Source organism: Cherax quadricarinatus, chromosome 75 (genome assembly GCF_038502225.1).
Source record: "Cherax quadricarinatus isolate ZL_2023a chromosome 75, ASM3850222v1, whole genome shotgun sequence".
NCBI lineage: Eukaryota > Metazoa > Arthropoda > Malacostraca > Decapoda > Parastacidae > Cherax > Cherax quadricarinatus.
Genome location: NC_091366.1, coordinates 8,229,782 through 8,250,802, shown reverse-complemented (window position 1 = coordinate 8,250,802; position 21,021 = coordinate 8,229,782). Strand labels below are relative to the sequence as shown.

Sequence of the window (21,021 nt, the reverse complement as noted above, 5' to 3'; positions counted from 1 at the left end):
CAGAGGTAGAACTTAGTAAGAGTGACTTGTAAGGCAGCAGGAGTTGTAAGGCTTCGTGATGGCCCCTACAGCGTCGGCAGTGTGGAGCAAACCAGTGTCTGCCTGGCCTCCCGAAGGTGAGCACGTCTCTTATCAGCGTTGTAGCGATATTCATCACACCTGCAGCAGCTCGTTGGAGAGGAGGTGCAGGTGGCCGGCAAGGTACAACAGTCCGTCAGCGAGGTGCAGCAGTCCGTCAGCGAGGTGCAGCAGTCCGTCAGCGAGGTGCAGCAGTCCGTCAGCGAGGTGCAGCAGTCCGTCAGCGAGGTGCAGCAGTCCGTCAGCGAGGTGCAGCAGTCCGTCAGCGAGGTGCAGCAGTCCGTCAGCGAGGTGCAGCAGTCCGTCAGCGAGGTGCAGCAGTCCGTCAGCGAGGTGCAACAGGGTGTTAGCAAGGTGCAACAGTTCGTCAGCGAGGTACAGCAGTCCTTCAGCGAGGTGTAGGAGATCGTTGAGCATGTCAGACGCGGACACAGAGGGTAGCAGTGGGCCGTGGAGGCAGATGTCCTTCACATCGTCGGAGAGTGACGGGCCGCGCGTCGTGATCCCCAATAAAAGCGAAGAGGAAGGGGACGGCGAAGAGGAGGAGGAGACAGATGAGAATAGCCAGAACTTGAAGACCAGCATGATGGGCGTGAAGGCAGCGATTTCCATGACAACAACAGACCGCACCAGCGGGGAGTCTGGCCAGCCCTCTCACTTCGATACTCTCACTCCCGAGCTAGAAGCAGCACTGGTGAAGCAACTCGAAGATTACTTCAGTGACGCTGGACTAGCTAGGGACCTCTTCCTGCTGAAGCACGTGAAGCGCCACAAAGATGGCTTTGTCTCGCTGAAGCTCCTCTCAGGTTACAAGAAGATCAAGAAGCTCTCGCGAAGATGGCAGGAGCTCGCGGCGGCAGCTAGGGCTTCCACCATGCTTCAGGTGAACGAGGAAGGTACTAAGGTGAGGCGGCGGACGCCCCTGCCACCCAACTTGCTCTACGAGGCACCTACCTCTCGTGCCATAGTGGCCGTCAATGTGCCACCTGAACAGGCCACTGTGGCGGCACTGGCTACACTCTTCGGCAGGTATGGCTCAGTGGCATCTCTGCAAGTGCTGCGGCCCAGACCAGGCGGCAACGTGGTCCCGGAGCTGCAGTCTCTACTGGTGCGCACGCCAGAGGTGGCCACCACCACCTGTGCAGTGGTGGAGTATGAGGACGTGTGGGGCGCAGGTTGCGCCCTCAGGGAAGGGGTCAACCTTCCCATGACGCTGCACCTGCTGCGCCGCTCCCGCCGCGCATCGCCCTCCTCCAGCAGGAGCTCGCCCACGCCCACGCCCAAGGGACGACACGCAGCTGAGAACGGCGTGTCGGCCGACGAGCTGCGACAACGGCTAAAGAGCGGCCGAAGCAAACAGCGACACACACCAGTTGAGTCCACAACATCTGACGGGGAAGAGAGCGGGAGTGGACGGGCGTGGTGGCGCAGTGGACCACGCCACCTAACCCCTCAACCCGCCCCACGCCCTGTTTACCACGCCCTCGTGGGATGTAGTAAGTCCACGCCTACCTCCCCCGCCTCCTACCGGAGGACTGACTACCCCCTCTCTGTCACACGATACCCCAGGGGACCAGATGATAACAGAGGATTCTCAAGATTCCGCTCTTAACTCTCTCACTAACTGTGTTATCTCACCCTTCTCTCCTAGGGCCCAGGCCCCACACCCAGCCCCCAAACGGGGCCCTCCAAGGGCTCTACAAGGCTTTAAATCACAGTTCTCTCACTCTAACCTTCGGAGACCACTCCTGATCTCCAAAGGTCCAGTCTCCTACAACTCAAGGCATTTTCAAAGATATTTCGCTTAGCTTGTCGACCATTTATCAAGATGTATAGGGGTCAGCAACCCTTGTATGTTGCTTGACTATGTATAGGGCCCAACAGAGTTTGTATGTTACATGGGGTCCCAAACTATCTTGTTAATGTTGTTATTAAATAGATTTGGGTATTGGGTTAGTTGGGCGTAGACTCTCAACTACTCGAGACAAGAAAACTTGACTAGTCCTTAAAATAAGGATATATACCTCTCGGCGTATTTATCTTGTGATTATTCTTGTCACGTACTGTAAGTTTGAATATTTCATCAATAATTTGTCATTTACTGATGACCCTTCACTGTGGTCAAGCATATTGTGACCACACTGACTCGTTAGGCTTGAGTTTAAAACCTGTCTAATACGCGATCATTAAGATCACACACACACACACACACACACACACACTCTCACACACACACACACACACACACACACACACACACACACACACACACACACACACACACAGATATACACACACACACACACACACACACACACATATATATATATATATATATATATATATATATATATATATATATATATATATATATATATATATATATATGAAATTTCTCTCTCAGACACCATTTTAACTGTATATGTAAATATTATTATATGTAAATATTGTATATTAATGACAATTTTATCATTAAATGATAAACCTTATTTATTAATAATTTATTTGTCTTAAGTTTAAATTATGTTTGAGTGCAAGTGAAGGTTAAGACACAGAGCTTAACACCTCCATCTTGCTCTCTCGTAATAATAAAATTGAATAAAACTTAAGATAATTAATTGTTTTTAACCCCGAGGACGAGTTGTTGTAACTATAAAGGCAATACTTAAATATTTGGTCAAATATTCTTGTAAATTGTGAGGCAGAGTGAGGCAGAGTGAGGCAGGGAGGGAAGCACTGGTGTGGGGCTGAGTAATTTAAGACACATAGTGTCATTGTTTAATTCACTGACGACCAGTTGCTGAGATAATAGTGTATATTACGCTTATTAATACTTAAATATATTTGGTCAAATATTCTTGTACGTTGTGAGTGACGCAGAGACTATAGAGTGATGTTGTGTGTACTGTAAGACACTTCGGATTATTGTTTATATCCCTGGCGACCAGTTGATGTAACTCTAATGTATATTGCAGTTACATTTGGTCAAATATTCTTGTACGTTGTGAGTGACGAAGAGGCAAGACACATAGAGTCAGGGTTAAGGCGGGGCCAGGAGCTGCACCTCACTCACGTAGTGTTTGGTGAGTGCGTACACCGTGTATACGAATACATACAGGTTTAATGTATGCGGCGGCACAGAACTAAATGTGTTTTGAGTGCGTGATCTGTATACCAAAATACTCTATGTAACAACACCACCCAACTTTACTTAAATTGTAATGAGTCCATCAGTCTTTTCAAGACTGATGGACTGGACACATCGACTCCAGCCTGAGGGACTGATTACCTCAAACTCCTTCTGATCTCCACCATTCTTCTTTGTATAGGACTGATGAAGTCACTGTCTGGCGAAACGTTTCCTCAATAAAGATACCCAATCGTTCCACTTGTGTCTAATTTATTGCCAGAAAAAAGATCGGGGACTCGAACTAAAGTCCACAAACACAGCAAGACCAACACTGCCACAGCTCAGTCACAGAGCCTTTAAATAGGACAGCTTTACATCACGTAGTTAATGTGCACCAATCACGGTTGAATCTTCATTATTCACTGTAGGTATTCCTTTTCCAGGGATACTTAGACATTTGGAGAGCGTCTGCACCCATGTACATACATGGTCACAAGTCAGTGGGGGATTTGACCGTTATATGACGTATATTCTCATGTTGTTATAATACCCGGAAACTCTGGTAGGGAAGGTGGCAGTGACTGTGTCATGGAACACAAGTGTTATGGAACACAAGTGTCATGGAACACAAGTGTTATGGAAGACACACGTATCATGGAACACAAGTGTTATGGAAGACAAGTGTCATGGAACACAAGTGTTATGGAACACAAGTGTCATGGAACACAAGTGTTATGGAAGACACACGTATCATGGAACACAAGTGTTATGGAAGACACAAGTGTCATGGAAGACACAAGTGTTATGGAAGACACAAGTGTCATGGAAGACACAAGTGTCATGAAAGACACAAGTGTTATCATTTATCACCTGTTCATTCAGTTCTTGTCTGTCTATCAGTCCTGTGTTTTGGTCAGTCTAATATACACAGTAGAACCACCTTGCTGGGGTATCCGGGAGTGTCTGACGTTTCGCTCTGTGCAGGGATTTATCTACTCATGACTTGAGGCTCTACAGAGCGAGACGTTGTCTGAGAGAAAAATTCTACAACGAGGGTCTTCGTAGATTTGTCTACATTACCAGTGGATAAATCTACGCCTCATACTAATTCTCAGTATACTTGACGTAGTACAAATATTCACTGTACTAAAGAACGCAAAGGCTCAGTAACGTGACTGGAATACATCAGTAACCCGCATATAAGAGAGAGAAGTTTACCACGATGTTTCGGTCCCACCATTTACATTCACATTTTACAAAGTGCGACTTTGTAATTGGTCCAGTTTGGACCGAAACGTCGGGGTATGCCCCTCTCTTTCTCCTATGTGGTGTATCCACCTCAATAAATTAAGCATGTCGATGCTTACAGATGATGGGAAATTAGGTGAGCTGAAATCCCAGGCTCCTCCATCCATCCTTCCTACTACAACCATAACATCTCTCCCTCCTCCACAACCACCTCAAAATCCCCTCCCTCTCTCTCTCAGCCCGGAGTAATTACCAAAATCCTTCGTCATCGATCCCTGTGAAAGGTGGGACGTATATCTGGAGAAGGTTTCGGGGGTCAACGCCCCCGCGGCCCGGTCTGTGACAAGGCTTCGCGCTGGATCAGGACCTGCTGGCTGCACGCAAACCGACGTATTAACCATAGCCCGGCTGGTCAGGTAATGACTTGAGGTGCCTGTCCATCGCCTTCTTGAAGACAGCCAAGCATGAGCTGTCAGTAGTGTTACTGTCTACTTATGTAGTATACTTACATATGTAGTAAGTTCGCCGGTGTTGTCCCGGCCCGGGTATTTTCCGGCGGCAGTATACTTAGATAAACCCAGTTACTTAACAGACAGGCTCCCTGGCTAGCTATGACGTCACGAAGCCCATCACGTGTGGGCCGTAGGCCACAGAGTTCCCTCTCAGTTCAAGGCTAGGCTTAGACTCGAATGCAGGCCTGGGTTTCTCCTACAAGACCTTCATAATAATTATACGCCTCCAGACATTCAATGTGTCTGGAGGTGTATATTATCTCCTCACGAACCCCCACGACGAGCAACTCTCGTAGTATCTTGCTACTCCTGCAACCAGGCAGTAATTAAATACCCCTTGAGTTGGTGGACTGTTACGGGTACTGAGTTATACACCGTGAGGTGTACTTACCTAGTTGTGGTTGCAGGGGTCGATTCACAGCTTCTGGCCCTGCCTCCTCACTGGTCATTACTAGGTCACTCTTCCTGCTCCATGAGCTTTGTCATACCTCTTCTTAAAGCTATGTATGGATCCTGCCTCCACTACACCACTTCCCAGACTATTCCACTTCCTGACAACTCTGTGACTGAAGAAATACCTCCTAACTTCCCTGTAATTCATCTGAGTCTTCAGCTTCCAACTGTGACCCCTTGTTGCTGTGTCCCTTCTCTGGAACATCCTGTCTCTGTCCACCTTGTCGATTCCTCTCAGTATTTTATATATCGTTATCATATCCCCCCCTATCTCTCCTGTCCTCGAATGTAGTCAGGCCGATTTCCCTTAACCTCTCCGGAGCTGAGGGATATGTCCTATATCCTGAGAGTATGTTTTAAAACCTATTTTATGTATTAAAGTATTCATAACTGGTAGTGAATAGCGCAGTCATCACCTCATACATGTTATATTATATACATATTATCATTAAAGATTCGCCGGTATTTCTCCCGGCCCGGGCCTTTTCCAAGTGGTGGTCCGGCCTTGGCTTCCTGTCTAGGGAGTGTCTGAGACCTGTCTCCCATGAGAGGAGGTACAAGTACCCCCTCATCTTTGGGACCAACTGTCCCCAGGCCTAGCTTCTCATGGGGAGAAGCTAGGTCTCTCTGGTCTGCCATCCCCGCCCCAAGGGGGATAATGGGAATGACAGGCTTGTAAGCTGCAAGCTCGGGCTCAGGCACCTACCCTACCCTAGAAGGGCTGGGCATGATGTCGATCATATACATGTTATACCAGAAATTGGTTATCTTAGGTAATCTACACATATGCTGCTATGTATGATAATTTATGTAACGGTATTTATGTGTACCTATACCTGAATAAATTTTCTAAATTTTCTGCGTAACTATAGACTGTCTGCATGCACATCTAAATATCATCCATCTCTGTACAAACGTTATATCATGCTGAAATAAATTATTATTTTATTTACAACAAGGAGGCCTGGTCACAGACCGGGCCGCGGGGGCGCTGACCCCCGGAACTCTCTCCAGGTAAACTCCAGGTAAGTACAGGTACAAGTTATACAGGCATACCTGGAGTTTATCTGGAGAGAGTTCCGGGGGTCAACGCCCCCGCGGCCCGGTCTGTGACCAGGCCTCCTGGTGGATCAGAGCCTGATCAACCAGGCTGTTGCTGCTGGCTGCACGCAAACCAACGTACGAGCCACAGCCCGGCTGGTCAGGAACCGACTTTAGGTGCTTGTCCAGTGCCAGCTTGAAGACTGCCAGGGGTCTGTTGGTAATCCCCCTTATGTATGCTGGGAGGCAGTTGCATAGCTGACATCAATGACATATTGCTGTATAGAATGCCCCTTGTTATGCTGAACATTTTGGGCAAATTAGGTCAGTGTCCCAGGATGCGACCCACACCACTGTACTGATGGGTGAACATAGACAACAGGTGTAAAGAAACACGCCCAATGTTTCTACCCTGCCTGGGAATCAAACCCAGACGCTCGCCGTGTGAAGCGAGAGCTTTAGCCACCAGACCAACTAGTATGCGTCTTATTCTTGGAAAGAGGATAAGAGAGACAATCTTATGACACCATTAGGCTGTCTTAAGCCCGTAATGCTATGCATATAAGTGGCTTTGGCATGCTGCTCTTACCTGTATTTTTTGTACCTCTGTATGTATGCTTAAATTACTAAATAAATAAACTAAACCCCCGGGTTAATAATCCAAACAAAATCTTCAATTTAGAATAGTTATGCTTCTCTACAACTGTTCACGTTTTTTGTAAACGAAAGTATAATATTAAGAGAAAATTGTACTAGCTGAGAGGGGTAAACTATAACGAAATTTGTATGCTACTACTTGATAAGATAAGATTTTACTGGGATTTTTAACCCGGGGGAGTGTTAGCCACCCAGAATAACCCTGGAGGGAGTGTTAGCTATCCAGGATAACCATGGGGGAGTGTTAGCCACCCAGAATAACCCTGGAGGGAGTGTTAGCTACCCAGGATATCCCTGGGAGAGTGTATTAGTCACCCAAGATAACCCTAGGGGAGTGTTAGCCACCCGGGATAACCCTAGGGGAATGTTGGCCGCCCAGGATAACCCTGGGGGAGTGTTAGCCACCCAAGATAACCCTGGGGGAGTGTCAGCCATCCAGGATAACCCTGGGAGAGCGTGTTAACCGCCCAGGATAACCCTGGGGGAGTGGAAGCCACCCAGGATAACCCTGGTGGGAGTGTTAGTCACCCAGGATAACCCTGGGAGAGTGTGTTAGCCACCCAGGATAACGATGGGGGGAGTGCTAGTCACCCAGGATAACCCTGGGATAGTGTGTTAGCCACCCAGGATAACCCTGAGAGAGTGTGTTAGCCACCCAGGATAACCCTGGGGGGAGTGTTAGCCACCCAGGATAACCCTGGGATAGTATGTTAGCCACCCAGGATAACCCTGGGGGGAGTGTTAGCACCCAGGATAACCATGGGGGAGTGTTAGTCACCCAGGATAACCCTGAGAGAGTGTGTTAGTCACCCAGGATAACCCTGAGAGAGTGTGTTAGCCACCCAGGATAACCCAGGGGAGCGTTAGACACCCAAGATAACCCGGGGGAGTGTCAGCCACCTCAGATAACCCAGGGGAGTGTTAGCCAACCATCATAACCCAGGGGAGTGTTAGCTGCCCAAGATAACCCAGGGGAAGGTTAGTCACCCAAGATAACCCAGGGGAAGGTTAGTCACCCAAGATAACCCAGGGGAAGGTTAGTCACCCAAGATAACCCAGGGGAAGGTTAGTCACCCAAGATAACCCAGGGGAAGGTTAGTCACCCAAGATAACCCAGGGGAAGGTTAGTCACCCAAGATAACCCAGGGGAAGGTTAGCCACCCAAGATAACCCAGGGGAAGGTTAGTCACCCAAGATAACCCAGGGGAAGGTTAGTCACCCAGGATAACCCAGGGGAAGGTTAGCCACCCAAGATATCCCAGGAGAAGGTTAGTCACCCAAGATAACCCAGGGGAAGGTTAGTCACCCAAGATAACCCAGGGGAAGGTTAGTCACCCAGGATAACCCAGGGGAAGGCTAGTCACCCAAGATAACCCAGGGGAAGGTTAGTCACCCAAGATAACCCAGGGGAAGGTTAGTCACCCAAGATAACCCAGGGGAAGGTTAGTCACCCAAGATAACCCAGGGGAAGGTTAGTCACCCAAGATAACCCAGGGGAAGGTTAGTCACCCAAGATAACCCAGGGGAAGGTTAGTCACCCAAGATAACCCAGGGGAAGGTTAGTCACCCAAGATAACCCAGGGGAAGGTTAGTCACCCAAGATAACCCAGGGGAAGGTTAGTCACCCAAGATAACCCAGGGGAAGGTTAGTCACCCAAGATAACCCAGGGGAAGGTTAGTCACCCAAGATAACCCAGGGGAAGGTTAGTCACCCAAGATAACCCAGGGGAAGGTTAGCCACCCAAGATAACCCAGGATAACCCAGGGGAGCGTTAGCCACCCAAGATAACCCGGGGGAGTGTCAGCCACCCCAGATAACCCAGGGGAGTGTTAGCCAACCATCATAACCCAGGGGAGTGTTAGCTGCCCAAGATAACCCAGGGGAAGGTTAGTCACCCAAGATAACCCAGGGGAAGGTTAGTCACCCAAGATAACCCAGGGGAAGGTTAGTCACCCAAGATAACCCAGGGGAAGGTTAGCCACCCAAGATAACCCAGGGAAAGGTTAGTCACCCAAGATAACCCAGGGGAAGGTTAGTCACCCAAGATAACCCAGGGGAAGGTTAGTCACCCAAGATAACCCAGGGAAAGGTTAGTCACCCAAGATAACCCAGGGGAAGGTTAGTCACCCAAGATAACCCAGGGGAAGGTTAGCCACCCAAGATAACCCAGGGGAAGGTTAGCCACCCAAGATAACCCAGGGGAAGGTTAGTCACCCAAGATAACCCAGGGGAAGGTTAGCCACCCAAGATAACCCAGGGGAAGGTTAGTCACCCAGGATAACCCAGGGGAAGGTTAGTCACCCAGGATAACCCAGGGGAAGGTTAGTCACCCAAGATAACCCAGGGGAAGGTTAGTCACCCAGGATAACCCACGGGAAGGTTAGCCACCCAAGATAACCCAGGGGAAGGTTAGTCACCCAAGATAACCCAGGGTAAGGTTAGTCACCCAAGATAACCCAGGGGAAGGTTAGTCACCCAAGATAACCCAGGGGACGGTTAGTCACCCAAGATAACCCAGGGGAAGGTTAGTAACCCAGGGGAAGGTTAGTCACCCAAGATAACCCAGGGGAAGGTTAGTCACCCAAGATAACCCAGGGGAAGGTTAGTCACCCAAGATAACCCAGGGGAAGGTTAGTCACCCAAGATAACCCAGGGGAAGGTTAGTCACCCAGGATAACCCAATCAAGTCAGTGAGTCATCGAGGGACTGTTTTATTTCCATTGTGATCCTTCAGTCTTGTCCCCCAGGATGCCACCCACACCAGTCTACTAACACCCAGGATGCCACCCACACCAGTCTACTAACACCCAGGATGCCACCCACACCAGTCTACTAACACCCAGGATGCCACCCACACCAGTCTACTAACACCCAGGATGCCACCCACACCAGTCTACTAACAGCCAGGATGCCACCCACACCAGTCTACTAACACCCAGGATGCCACCCACACCAGTCTACTAACACCCAGGATGCCACCCACACCAGTCTACTAACACCCAGGATGCCACCCACACCAGTCTACTAACACCCAGGATGCCACCCACACCAGTCTACTAACACCCAGGATGCCACCCACACCAGTCTACTAACACCCAGGATGCCACCCACACCAGTCTACTAACACCCAGGATGCCACCCACACCAGTCTACTAACACCCAGGATGCCACCCACACCAGTCTACTAACACCCAGGATGCCACCCACACCAGTCTACTAACACCCAGGATGCCACCCACACCAGTCTACTAACACCCAGGATGCCACCCACACCAGTCTACTAACACCCAGGATGCCACCCACACCAGTCTACTAACACCCAGGTATCTACTTACTGCTAGGTGAACGGGGACAGCAGGTGTAAGATGACTAACACTCAGGTACCTACTTACAGACAGGTGAACAGGTACAACAGGTGTAAAGTGATTAACACTCAGGTACCTACTTGCTGCTAGGTGAACAAGGACAGCAGGTGCAAGGTGACTAACACCCAGGTACCTACTTACTGCTAGGTGAACAGGGACAGCAGATGTAAGGAAACACGCCTAATATTTCTACCCTCGCCGGAGATCGAACCACGGACACTGTGTGTGAAGCGAGAGCGTTGTCAGCCAGGCCACGGTCCTGGTTGATTACCTCCCATTCTCCGGGTTTAGTGTTTCTCCATGTAATGAGCTTTTACGTCAGAACTGTTACTGAATCATCAATTAATGCGTGAGAAATCTTATTGTCGCATCGGTAAATACGTTGAAAATCTTATTGAATCATCAAATCAATACGTCAAAAATGTTAGTACACTTATCTCTTACTGTTTCTCTTCTCCCACATTTGAAATCTCTCTCTTCCACATCCCATCTTTCTCTGTCTGTCTGTCTCTCTCTCTCTCTGTCTGTCTGTCTGTCTGTCTGTCTCTCTCTCTCTCTCTCTCTCTCTCTCTCTCTCTCTCTCTCTCTCTCTCTCTCTCTCTCTCTCTCTCTCTCTCTCTCTCTCTCTCTCTCTCTCTCTCTCTCTCTCTCTTCTGCCACCTTTTTTTTTTACACAGGGTTTGACAAGGTTAAGGATCCCTAGCTTTATTGACAAGCTATTTGCAGGTTAAGGATTCCTAACTTTATTGGCAAGCTAAGAGCTGTTACCTACATCAGCTCATTTGAAATTATTTTTATTGTTATTAAACATACAAGTAGGAAACGGGATGAAGTTGGAGCCATCTTTGGGCCAGCATTTTCATCTGATCAACTGACTTTATCTCGTTGACATCATTATGCTGTACGAATGTGTTCCATACTCGAGTCATCCTTGGTGTATATGATCTGAGATGAAGTGATGTTCTGGAGAAGGGTACAGCCAGAGTGAAGTTGTTGCTTTCTGCCCGTCTTGTGGTACAGAAGCTTGCTTCACGCTGCCCTCGCAGTGGATCCAAGTGTGGTACTTTGACAATATTGGCCTTGTACATAGCAGTAAGGCTACCCACATCCCTCCTGTGTTAAAGGCTCTGCTGAAATGACAGATCTATCCAGGATTGGTCCAGGCGAGAGATGAGACGTCTTACTCTGCTCTCTGCTCTGTCAAGCAGTCGCAGATGAGAGGTGGGGGGCAGGCAAACCAAGAAAGTGGAGGATACTCAAGGTGTGAGCGTACTTGTGCCTCATACAGAATCTTGCAACTCCTACTGTCAAGCAGATGCGAGATACGGAGAAGAGCTGTATGCTTTCTGGCTGCCTTGTTTGCAAGATTTGCAACATGGTTCTTCATGGTCAGGTTGGACTCAAATTTCACCCCAAGGATATCTATCAACTTCTCCCCCACGTACCAACACTCTCCCATTCATGCTTATTACTGCACTGGCATTATCATCATTGTGCCTAGAGATCATCATCATTTGTGTTTTCTCAGGTGCAAATGTTACTTGCCATCTATTTCCCCAAGCTGATATAGCTCGTAGCTGGTGATTGATGTAGCTTAGAGAAGCTGCCATTTCTTCTCTTGGATAAGTGAATGTCAGTGTACAGTCGTCTGCATATGCATGGGATTCTGTGATGAGATGAAGGTCATTGAAATAGACATTCCATAACAATGGTCTCAGCACGCTTCATTGTGGAACACTTGCCCCAGTAGGATGTCTTGCTGATTCCGTTCCATTGAGAACTACACTTAGAGATCTACCATGAAGGTAATCACTGAGGAGACATAACGTAGAGCCTGCAGTTCCCAGTGCTTGCAGTTTTGCCAAGAGGCCCTGGTGCCACACCTGGTCGAAAGCACCAGCAATGTCCAGTGCTACCACACAGCTGACTTTCGATTCATCCAGGACTGGTGCCATTTAGTGGAGAGGTTTAACAACAGATCAGCAGCAGAGTAACCTTTCCTGAAGCCATATTGACGGTCACAAAGTAGTGAGCGGTAGTCAAAAAACTGTCATTTGTCTTGAGATTATTGTCTCAAGGATCTTGCCAGTGATTGACAGGAGTGACACTGGTCTGTAGTTGCTGATTTCTGCTCTGCTCTTCTTTTTGTGAACAGGGACTACATTTGCCTCTTTCCACAGAGAGGGCCATTTACACTGTACTAGGCAGTGCTGAAAGATGCGAGTTAGAGGTGCTGCTAGCTCGTCTGCATATCTTCTCAGCAATCTTAGGCTCAACTTGTCTGGGCCCACAGCCTTTTCTTGGTCAAGCGATTTAAGAATGAAATACACCTCCTCCTGCCTTATTGTCACCACTGACAGTTTTGACACAGTTCTTGCAGCTAGCCAGGTAGGGTCTCTCTCTCTCTCTCTCTCTCTCTCTCTCTCTCTCTCTCTCTCTCTCTCTCTCTCTCTCTCTCTCTCTCTCTCTCTCTCTCTCTCTCTCTCTCTCTCTTTTACACAGGGTTTGACAAGGTTAGGTTAAAGATCCCTAGCTTTATTGACAAGCTATTTACAGGTTAAGGATTCCTAACTTTATTGACAAGCTAAGAGCTGTTACCTACATCAGCTCTCTCTCTCTCTCTCTCCTCCCACCTTCCATATCTCTCTCTCTCTCTTCTCTCACCTTCCATCTCTCTCTCTCTCTCTCTCGCTCAATTCCTACCTTTACAGTATCTCTTCCCTAAGTTGTTACAAGTGTGTGTGCGCCACTGTAATTACCTCACTGCAATTAACTTACCTTGAGTACTTAACCTTTTTTACCAGATGTTGAGCTCCATCTCTTGGGCTATGCTGTAGCGTTCTCTCTTGGTTATCGTGATTTTATATCCTTTACATTTATTTCTACTAATGGTGCTTAAGCTGTGATATGTACATATACTGGCATAATTTACCGTAGGTAAGTTTGAAAGAAACACGGAAGTTGCAAGAGAATATTTTATTGGGGAAACGTTTCGCCCTGTGTAGAGCTTTAGCATGAAGTAATGAAGCTTTATATAGAGCGAAACTTGCGTTGTGTTCTGGTGTTCACTTCAGGAAGTTGGGTTGTGGATAGTATGTGGAGGTGTATGCATCTTCCTTGCATTGGGCCAGCAGTAAGAGCCTGGTTGATCCGGCTCTGACTGGTCAGCCAGGCTGATCATCAGGCCCTGATTGAACAACCTGGTGGAAGGCTGTTGAACAGGCCAAGAGTGTTCAACAGCCTCCCACCAGGCCTGAGGGGAATTACCTGTACACCCCTGGCTGCCTTCAAGAGGGAGGTGGAGAGACACCTAAAGTGCCCGACCAGCCGGGCTGTGCTTCGTACGTTGGACTACGTGCAGCCAGCAGAAGTAGCCTGGTTGATCAGGCCCTGATTCCCTGGTCGGGGATTGGGCCTCGGGGGCGTTGACCTCCGAAACACACTCCAGGTAGACGCTGTTGGCTTCAATATGGTATATATTATCAAGTAATATCTCGCGTGGAGAGTCTTGAAGACTAAAAGATTTAGATGATTTGGAGATTGCATATACAAAATATATGATAACCAGACGTTGAATTGTTAACGTGACCCTGTGATTTACCTGTAGAGTGTTCCGGGGGTCAACGCCCCCGTGGCGCAGTCCTTGACCAGGTCGTTACTGCTGGCCACACGTTGTCCAACGTACGAACCACAGCCCGGCTGATCCGGCGCTGACTTAAGGTATCGGTCCAACTCCGTCTTGAAGGCAGCCAGGAGTCTATTGGTAATTTCCCTTATGTATGCTGGGAGGTACAGTGAGACCCCCGGGTATATTTTCAAAGGGAAAAATAATCACAACAGTTAACAGTTCATCATATATGTGATGTAATAACATTATAATGATTAAGTTACACCAGTAACTGTAAATACTGTTCACTTTATCTCTGGAGGCCCTCCAGCTGGTGGAGGACCCTGGGTTGCAGCACCTGGAGGCCCTCCAGCTGGTGGAGAACCCTGGGCTGCAGCACCTGGAGGCCCTCCAGCTGGTGGAGGACCCTGGGCTGCAGCACCTGGAGGCCCTCCAGCTGGTGGAGGACCCTGGGCTGCAGCACCTGGAGGCCCTCCAGCTGGTGGAGGACCCTGGGCTGCAGCACCTGGAGGCCCTCCAGCTGGTGGAGGACCCTGGGCTGCAGCACCTGGAGGCCCTCCAGCTGCTGGAGGACCCTGGGCTGCAGCACCTGGAGGCCCTCCAGCTGGTGGAGGACCCTGGGCTGCAGCACCTGGAGGCCCTCCAGCTGGTGGAGGACCCTGGGCTGCACCACCTGGAGGCCCTCCAGCTGGTGGAGGACCCTGGGCTGCACCACCTGGAGGCCCTCCAGCTGGTGGAGGACCCTGGGATGCAGCACCTGGAGGCCCTCCAGCTGGTGGAGGACCCTGGGCTGCAGCACCTGGAGGCCCTCCAGCTGGTGGAGGACCCTGGGCTGCAGCACCTGGAGGCCCTCCAGCTGGTGGAGGACCCTGGCCTGCACCACCTGGAGCCCCTCCAGCTGGTGGAGGACCCTGGGTTGCACCACCTGAAGGCCCTCCAGCTGGTGGAGGACCCTGGGCTGCAGCACCTGGAGGCCCTCCAGCTGGTGGAGGACCCTGGGCTGCAGCACCTGGAGGCCCTCCAGCTGGTGGAGGACCCTGGGCTGCAGCACCTGGAGGCCCTCCAGCTGGTGGAGGACCCTGGGCTGCAGCACCTGGAGGCCCTCCAGCTGGTGGAGGACCCTGGGCTGCAGCACCTGGAGGCCCTCCAGCTGGTGGAGGACCCTGGGCTGCAGCACCTGGAGGCCCTCCAGCTGGTGGAGGACCCTGGGCTGCAGCACCTGGAGGCCCTCCAGCTGGTGGAGGACCCTGGGATGCAGCACCTGGAGGCCCTCCAGCTGGTGGAGGACCCTGGGGTGCACCACCTGGAGGCCCTAAAGCTGGTGGAGGACCCTGGGCTGCAGGACCCTGGGCTGCACCACCTGGAGGCCCTCCAGCTGGTGGAGGACCCTGGGCTGCAGCACCTGGAGGCCCTCCAGCTGGTGGAGGACCCTGGGCTGCACCACCTGGAGGCCCTCCAGCTGGTGGAGGACCCTGGGCTGCACCACCTGGAGGCCCTCCAGCTGGTGGAGGACCCTGGGCTGCAGCACCTGGAGGCCCTCCAGCTGGTGGAGGACCCTGGGCTGCAGCACCTGGAGGCCCTCCAGCTGGTGGAGGACCCTGGGCTGCACCACCTGGAGGCCCTCCAGCTGGTGGAGGACCCTGGGCTGCAGCACCTGGAGGCCCTCCAGCTGGTGGAGGACCCTGGGCTGCAGCACCTGGAGGCCCTCCAGCTGGTGGAGGACCCTGGGCTGCAGCACCTGGAGGCCCTCCAGCTGGTGGAGGACCCTGGGCTGCACCACCTGGAGGCCCTCCAGCTGGTGGAGGACCCTGGGCTGCAGCACCTGGAGGCCCTCCAGCTCGTGGAGGACCTTGGGCTGCAGCACCTGGAGGCCCTCCAGCTGGTGGAGGACCCTGGGCTGCACCACCTGGAGGCCTTCCAGCTGGTGGAGGACCCTGGGCTGCAGCACCTGGAGGCCCTCCAGCTGGTGGAGGACCCTGGGCTGCACCACCTGGAGGCCCTCCAGCTGGTGGAGGACCCTGGGCTGCACCACCTGGAGGCCCTCCAGCTGGTGGAGGACCCTGGGCTGCAGCACCTGGAGGCCCTCCAGCTGGTGGAGGACCCTGGGCTGCACCACCTGGAGGCCCTCCAGCTGGTGGAGGACCCTGGGCTGCAGCACCTGGAGGCCCTCCAGCTGGTGGAGGACCCTGGCCTGCTGCAGCACCTGGAGGCCCTCCAGCTGGTGGAGGACCCTGGGCTGGCACCTGGAGGCCCTCCAGCTGGTGGAGGACCCTGGGCTGCAGCACCTGGAGGCCCTCCAGCTGGTGGAGGACCCTGGGATGCAGCACCTGGAGGCCCTCCAGCTGGTGGAGGACCCTGGGCTGCAGCACCTGGAGGCCCTCCAGCTCGTGGAGGACCCTGGGCTGCAGCACCTGGAGGCCCTCCAGCTGGTGGAGGACCCTGGGCTGCAGCACCTGGAGGCCCTCCAGCTGGTGGAGGACCCTGGGCTGCACCACCTGGAGGCCCTCCAGCTGGTGGAGGACCCTGGGCTGCAGCACCTGGAGGCCTGGTGGAGGACCCTCCAGCTGGTGGAGGACCCTGGGCTGCAGCACCTGGAGGCCCTCCAGCTGGTGTAGGACCCTGGGCTGCAACACCAGGAGGCCCTCCAGCTGGTGGAGGACCCTGGGCTGCACCACCAGGAGGCCCTCCAGCTGGTGGAGGACCCTGGGCTGCAGCACCTGTAGGCCCTCCAGCTGGTGGAGGACCCTGGGCTGCAGCAGCTGGAGGCCCTCCAGGACCCTGGCTGGAGGAGACCCTGGCCTGCTGCAGCACCTGGAGGCCCTCCAGCTGGTGCAGGACCCTGGGCTGCAGCACCTGGAGGCCCTCCAGCTGGTGGAGGACCCTGGGCTGCAGCACCTGGAGGCCCTCCAGCTGGTGGAGGACCCTGGGTTGCAGCACCTGGAGGCCCTCCAGCTGGTGGAGGACCCTGGGTTGCAGCACCTGGAGGCCCTCCAGCTGGTGCAGGACCCTGGGCTGCAGCACCTGGAGGCCCTCCAGCTGGTGGAGGACCCTGGGCTGCAGCACCTGGAGGCCCTCCAGCTGGTGGAGGACCCTCGGCTGCAGCACCTGCAGGCCCTCCAGCTGGTGGAGGACCCTGGGCTGCAGCACCTGGAGGCCCTCCAGCTGGTGAGGACCCTGGGCTGCAGCACCTGGAGGCCCTCCAGCTGGTGGAGGACCCTGGGCTGCAGCACCTGGAGGCCCTCCATCTGGTGGAGGACCCTGGGCTGCAGCACCTGGAGGCCCTCCAGCTGGTGGAGGACCCTGGGTTGCAGCACCTGGAGGCCCTCCAGCTGTTGGAGGACCCTGGGTTGCAGCACCTGGAGGCCCTCCAGCTGGTGGAGGACCCTGGGCTGCAGCACCTGGAGGCCCTCCATCTGGTGGAGGACCCTGGGCTGCAGCACCTGGAGGCCCTCCAGCTGGGGGAGAACCCTGGGTCGCAGCACCTGGAGGCCTTCCAGCTGGTGGAGGACCCTGGCCTGCAGCACCTGGAGGCCCTCCAGCTGGGGGAACACCCTGGGCTGCAGCACCTGGAGGCCCTCCAGCTGGCGGAGAACCCTGGGCTGCAGCACCACCTGGAGGCCCTCCAGCTGGTGGAGGACCCTGGGCTGCAGCACCTGGAGGCCCTCCACCTGGTGGAGGACCCTGGGCTGCAGCACCTGGAGGCCCTCCAGCTGGTGGAGGACCCTGGGCTGCACCACCTGGAGGCCATCCAGCTGTTGGAGGACCCTGGGTTGCAGCACCTGGAGGCCCTCCAGCTGGTGGAGGACCCTGGGCTGCAGCACCTGGAGGCCCTCCAGCTGGTGGAGGACCCTGGGCTGCAGCATCTGGAGGCCCTCCAGCTGGTGGAGGACCCTGGGCTGCAGCACCTGGAGGCCCTCCAGCTGGTGGAGGACCCTGGGCTGCAGCACCTGGAGGCCCTCCAGCTGGTGGAGGACCCTGGGCTGCAGCACCTGGAGGCCCTCCAGCTGGTGGAGGACCCTGGCACCACCTGCAGCACCTGGAGGCCCTCCAGCTGGCCCTCCAGCTGGTGGAGGACCCTGGGCTGCAGCACCTGGAGGCCCTCCAGCAGGTGGAGGACCCTGGGCTGCAGCACCTGGAGGTCCTCCAGCTGGTGGGGGACCCTGGGCTGCAGCACCTGGAGGCCCTCCACCTGGTGGAGGACCCTGGGCTGCAGCACCTGGAGGCCCTCCAGCTGGTGGAGGACCCTGGGCTGCAGCACCTGGAGGCCCTCCAGCTGGTGGAGGACCCTGGGCTGCAGCACCTGGAGGCCCTCCAGCTGGTGGAGGACCCTGGGCTGCAGCACCTGGAGGCCCTCCAGCTGGTGGAGGACCCTGGGCTGCAGCACCTGGAGGCCCTCCAGCTCGTGGAGGACCCTGGGCTGCAGCACCTGGAGGCCCTCCAGCTGGTGGAGGACCCTGGGCTGCAGCACCTGGAGGCCCTCCAGCTGGTGGAGGACCCTGGGCTGCAGCACCTGGAGACCCTCCAGCTGGTGGAGGACCCTGCGCTGCAGCACCTGGAAGCCCTCCAGCCGGTGGAGGACCCTGGGTTGCAGCACCTGGAGGCCCTCCAGCTGGTGGAGGACCCTGGGTTGCAGCACCTGGAGGCCCTCCAGCTGGTGGAGGACCCTGGGCTGCAGCACCTGGAGGCCCTCCAGCTGGTGGAGAATCCTGGGCTGTAGCCTCTGGAGGCCCTCCAGCTGGTGGAGGACACTGGACTGCAGTCCTTGGAGACCCTCCAGCTCGTGGAGGACACTGGGCTGCAACCCCTGGAGGCCCTCCAGCTTTTGAAGGACCATGGGCTGTAGTCTCTGGAGGCCCTCCAGCTGGTGGAGGACACTAGGCTGCAGCACCTGAAGGCCCTCCAGCTGGTGGAGGATCCTGGGCTGCAGCACCTGGAGGCCCTCCAGCTGGTGGAGGACCCTGGGCTGCAGCACCTGGAGGCCCTCCAGCTGGTGGAGCTGCACCCTGGGCCCTGCAGCACCACCTGGAGGCCCTCCAGCTGGTGGAGGACCCTGGGCTGCAGCACCTGGTGGCCCTCCAGCTGGTGGAGGACCCTGGGCTGCAGCACCTGGAGGCCCTCCAGCTGGTGGAGGACCCTGGGCTGCAACACCTGGAGGCCCTCCAGCTGGCTGGTGGAGGACCCTGGGCTGCAGCACCTGGAGGCCCTCCAGCTGGTGGAGGACCCTGGGCTGCAGCACCTGGAGGCCCTCCAGCTGGTGGAGGATCCTGGGCTGCAGCCCCTGGAGGCCCTCCAGCTGGTGGAGGATCCTGGGCTGCAGCACCTGGAGGCCCTCCAGCTGGCAGCACCTGGAGGACCCTGGGCTGCAGCACCTGGAGGCCCTCCAGCTGGTGGAGGACCCTGGGCTGCAGCACCTGGAGGCCCTCCAGCTGGTGGAGGACCCTAGGCTGCAGCACCTGAAGGCCCTCCAGCTGGTGGAGGACCCTGGGCTGCAGCACCTGGAGGCCCTCCAGCCACCCTGGGCTGCAGCACCTGGAGGCCCTCCAGCACCCTGGGCTGCAGCACCTGGAGGAGGACCCTGGGCTGCAGCACCTGGAGGCCCTCCAGCTGGTGGAGGACCCTGGGCTGCAGCACCTGGAGGCCCTCCAGCTGGTGGAGGACCCTGGGCTGCAGCACCTGGAGGCCCTCCAGCTGGTGGCGGACCCTGGGCTGCAGCACCTGGAGGCCCTCCAGCTGGTGGAGGACCCTGGGCTGCAGCACCTGGAGGCCCTCCAGCTGGTGGAGGACCCTGGGCTGCAGCACCTGGAGGCCCTCCAGCTGGTGGAGAACCCTGGGCTGCAGCACCTGGAGGCCCTCCAGCTGGTGGAGGACCCTGGGCTGCAGCACCTGGAGGCCCTCCAGCTGGTGGAGGACCCTGGGCTGCAGCACCTGGAGGCCCTCCAGCTGGTGGAGAACCCTGGGCTGCAGCACCTGGAGGCCCTCCAGCTGGTGGAGAACCCTGGGCTGCAGCACCTGGAGGCCCTCCAGCTGGCGGAGAACCCTGGGCTGCAGCACCTGGAGGCCCTCCAGCTGGTGGAGAACCCTGGGCTGCAGCACCTGGAGGCCCTCCAGCTGGCGGAGAACCCTGGGCTGCAGCACCTGGAGGCCCTCCAGCTGGTGGAGAACCCTGGGCTGCAGCACCTGGAGGCCCTCCAGCTGGCGGAGAACCCTGGGCTGCAGCACCTGGAGGCCCTCCAGCTGGCGGAGAACCCTGGGCTGCAGCACCTGGAGGCCCTCCAGCTGGCGGAGAACCCTGGGCTGCAGCACCTGGAGGCCCTCCAGCTGGCGGAGAACCCTGGGCTGCAGCACCTGGAGGCCCTCCAGCTGGCGGAGAACCCTGGGCTGCAGCACCTGGAGGCCCTCCAGCTGGCGGAGAACCCTGGGCTGCAGCACCTGGAGGCCCTCCAGCTGGTGGAGAACCCTGGGCTGCAGCACCTGGAGGCCCTCCAGCGGGCGGAGAACCCTGGGCTGCAGCACCTGGAGGCCCTCCAGCTGGCGGAGAACCCTGGGCTGCAGCACCTGGAGGCCCTCCAGCTGGCGGAGAACCCTGGGCTGCAGCACCTGGAGGCCCTCCAGCTGGCGGAGAACCCTGGGCTGCAGCACCTGGAGGCCCTCCAGCTGGTGGAGAACCCTGGGCTGCAGCACCTGGAGGCCCTCCAGCTGGCGGAGAACCCTGGGCTGCAGCACCTGGAGGGAGAACCCTGGGCTGCAGCACCTGGAGGCCCTCCAGCTGGTGGAGAACCCTGGGCTGCAGCACCTGGAGGCCCTCCAGCTGGCGGAGAACCCTGGGCTGCAGCACCTGGAGGCCCTCCAGCTGGCGGAGAACCCTGGGCTGCAGCACCTGGAGGCCCTCCAGCTGGTGGAGAACCCTG

General features: G+C 55.3%; 1 protein-coding gene across 1 annotated transcript; it reads left to right on the top strand.

Annotated features, from left to right (window-relative positions):
* The first annotated feature begins 6 nt into the window (after window positions 1–6).
* On the top strand, window positions 7–3,463 carry LOC128691797 (la-related protein 6). The gene has a single exon (XM_053780711.2). It carries the CDS (start codon window positions 59–61, stop codon window positions 1,688–1,690), a length of 1,632 nt encoding a protein of 543 aa, XP_053636686.2. The 5' UTR covers window positions 7–58; the 3' UTR covers window positions 1,691–3,463.
* The last annotated feature ends 17,558 nt before the right edge of the window (window positions 3,464–21,021 follow it).

Excerpts from the sequence above, each read along its gene's own strand:
- LOC128691797 (XM_053780711.2), top strand. The coding sequence starts at position 59 with ATGGCCCCTACAGCGTCGGCAGTGTGGAGCAAACCAGTGTCTGCCTGG.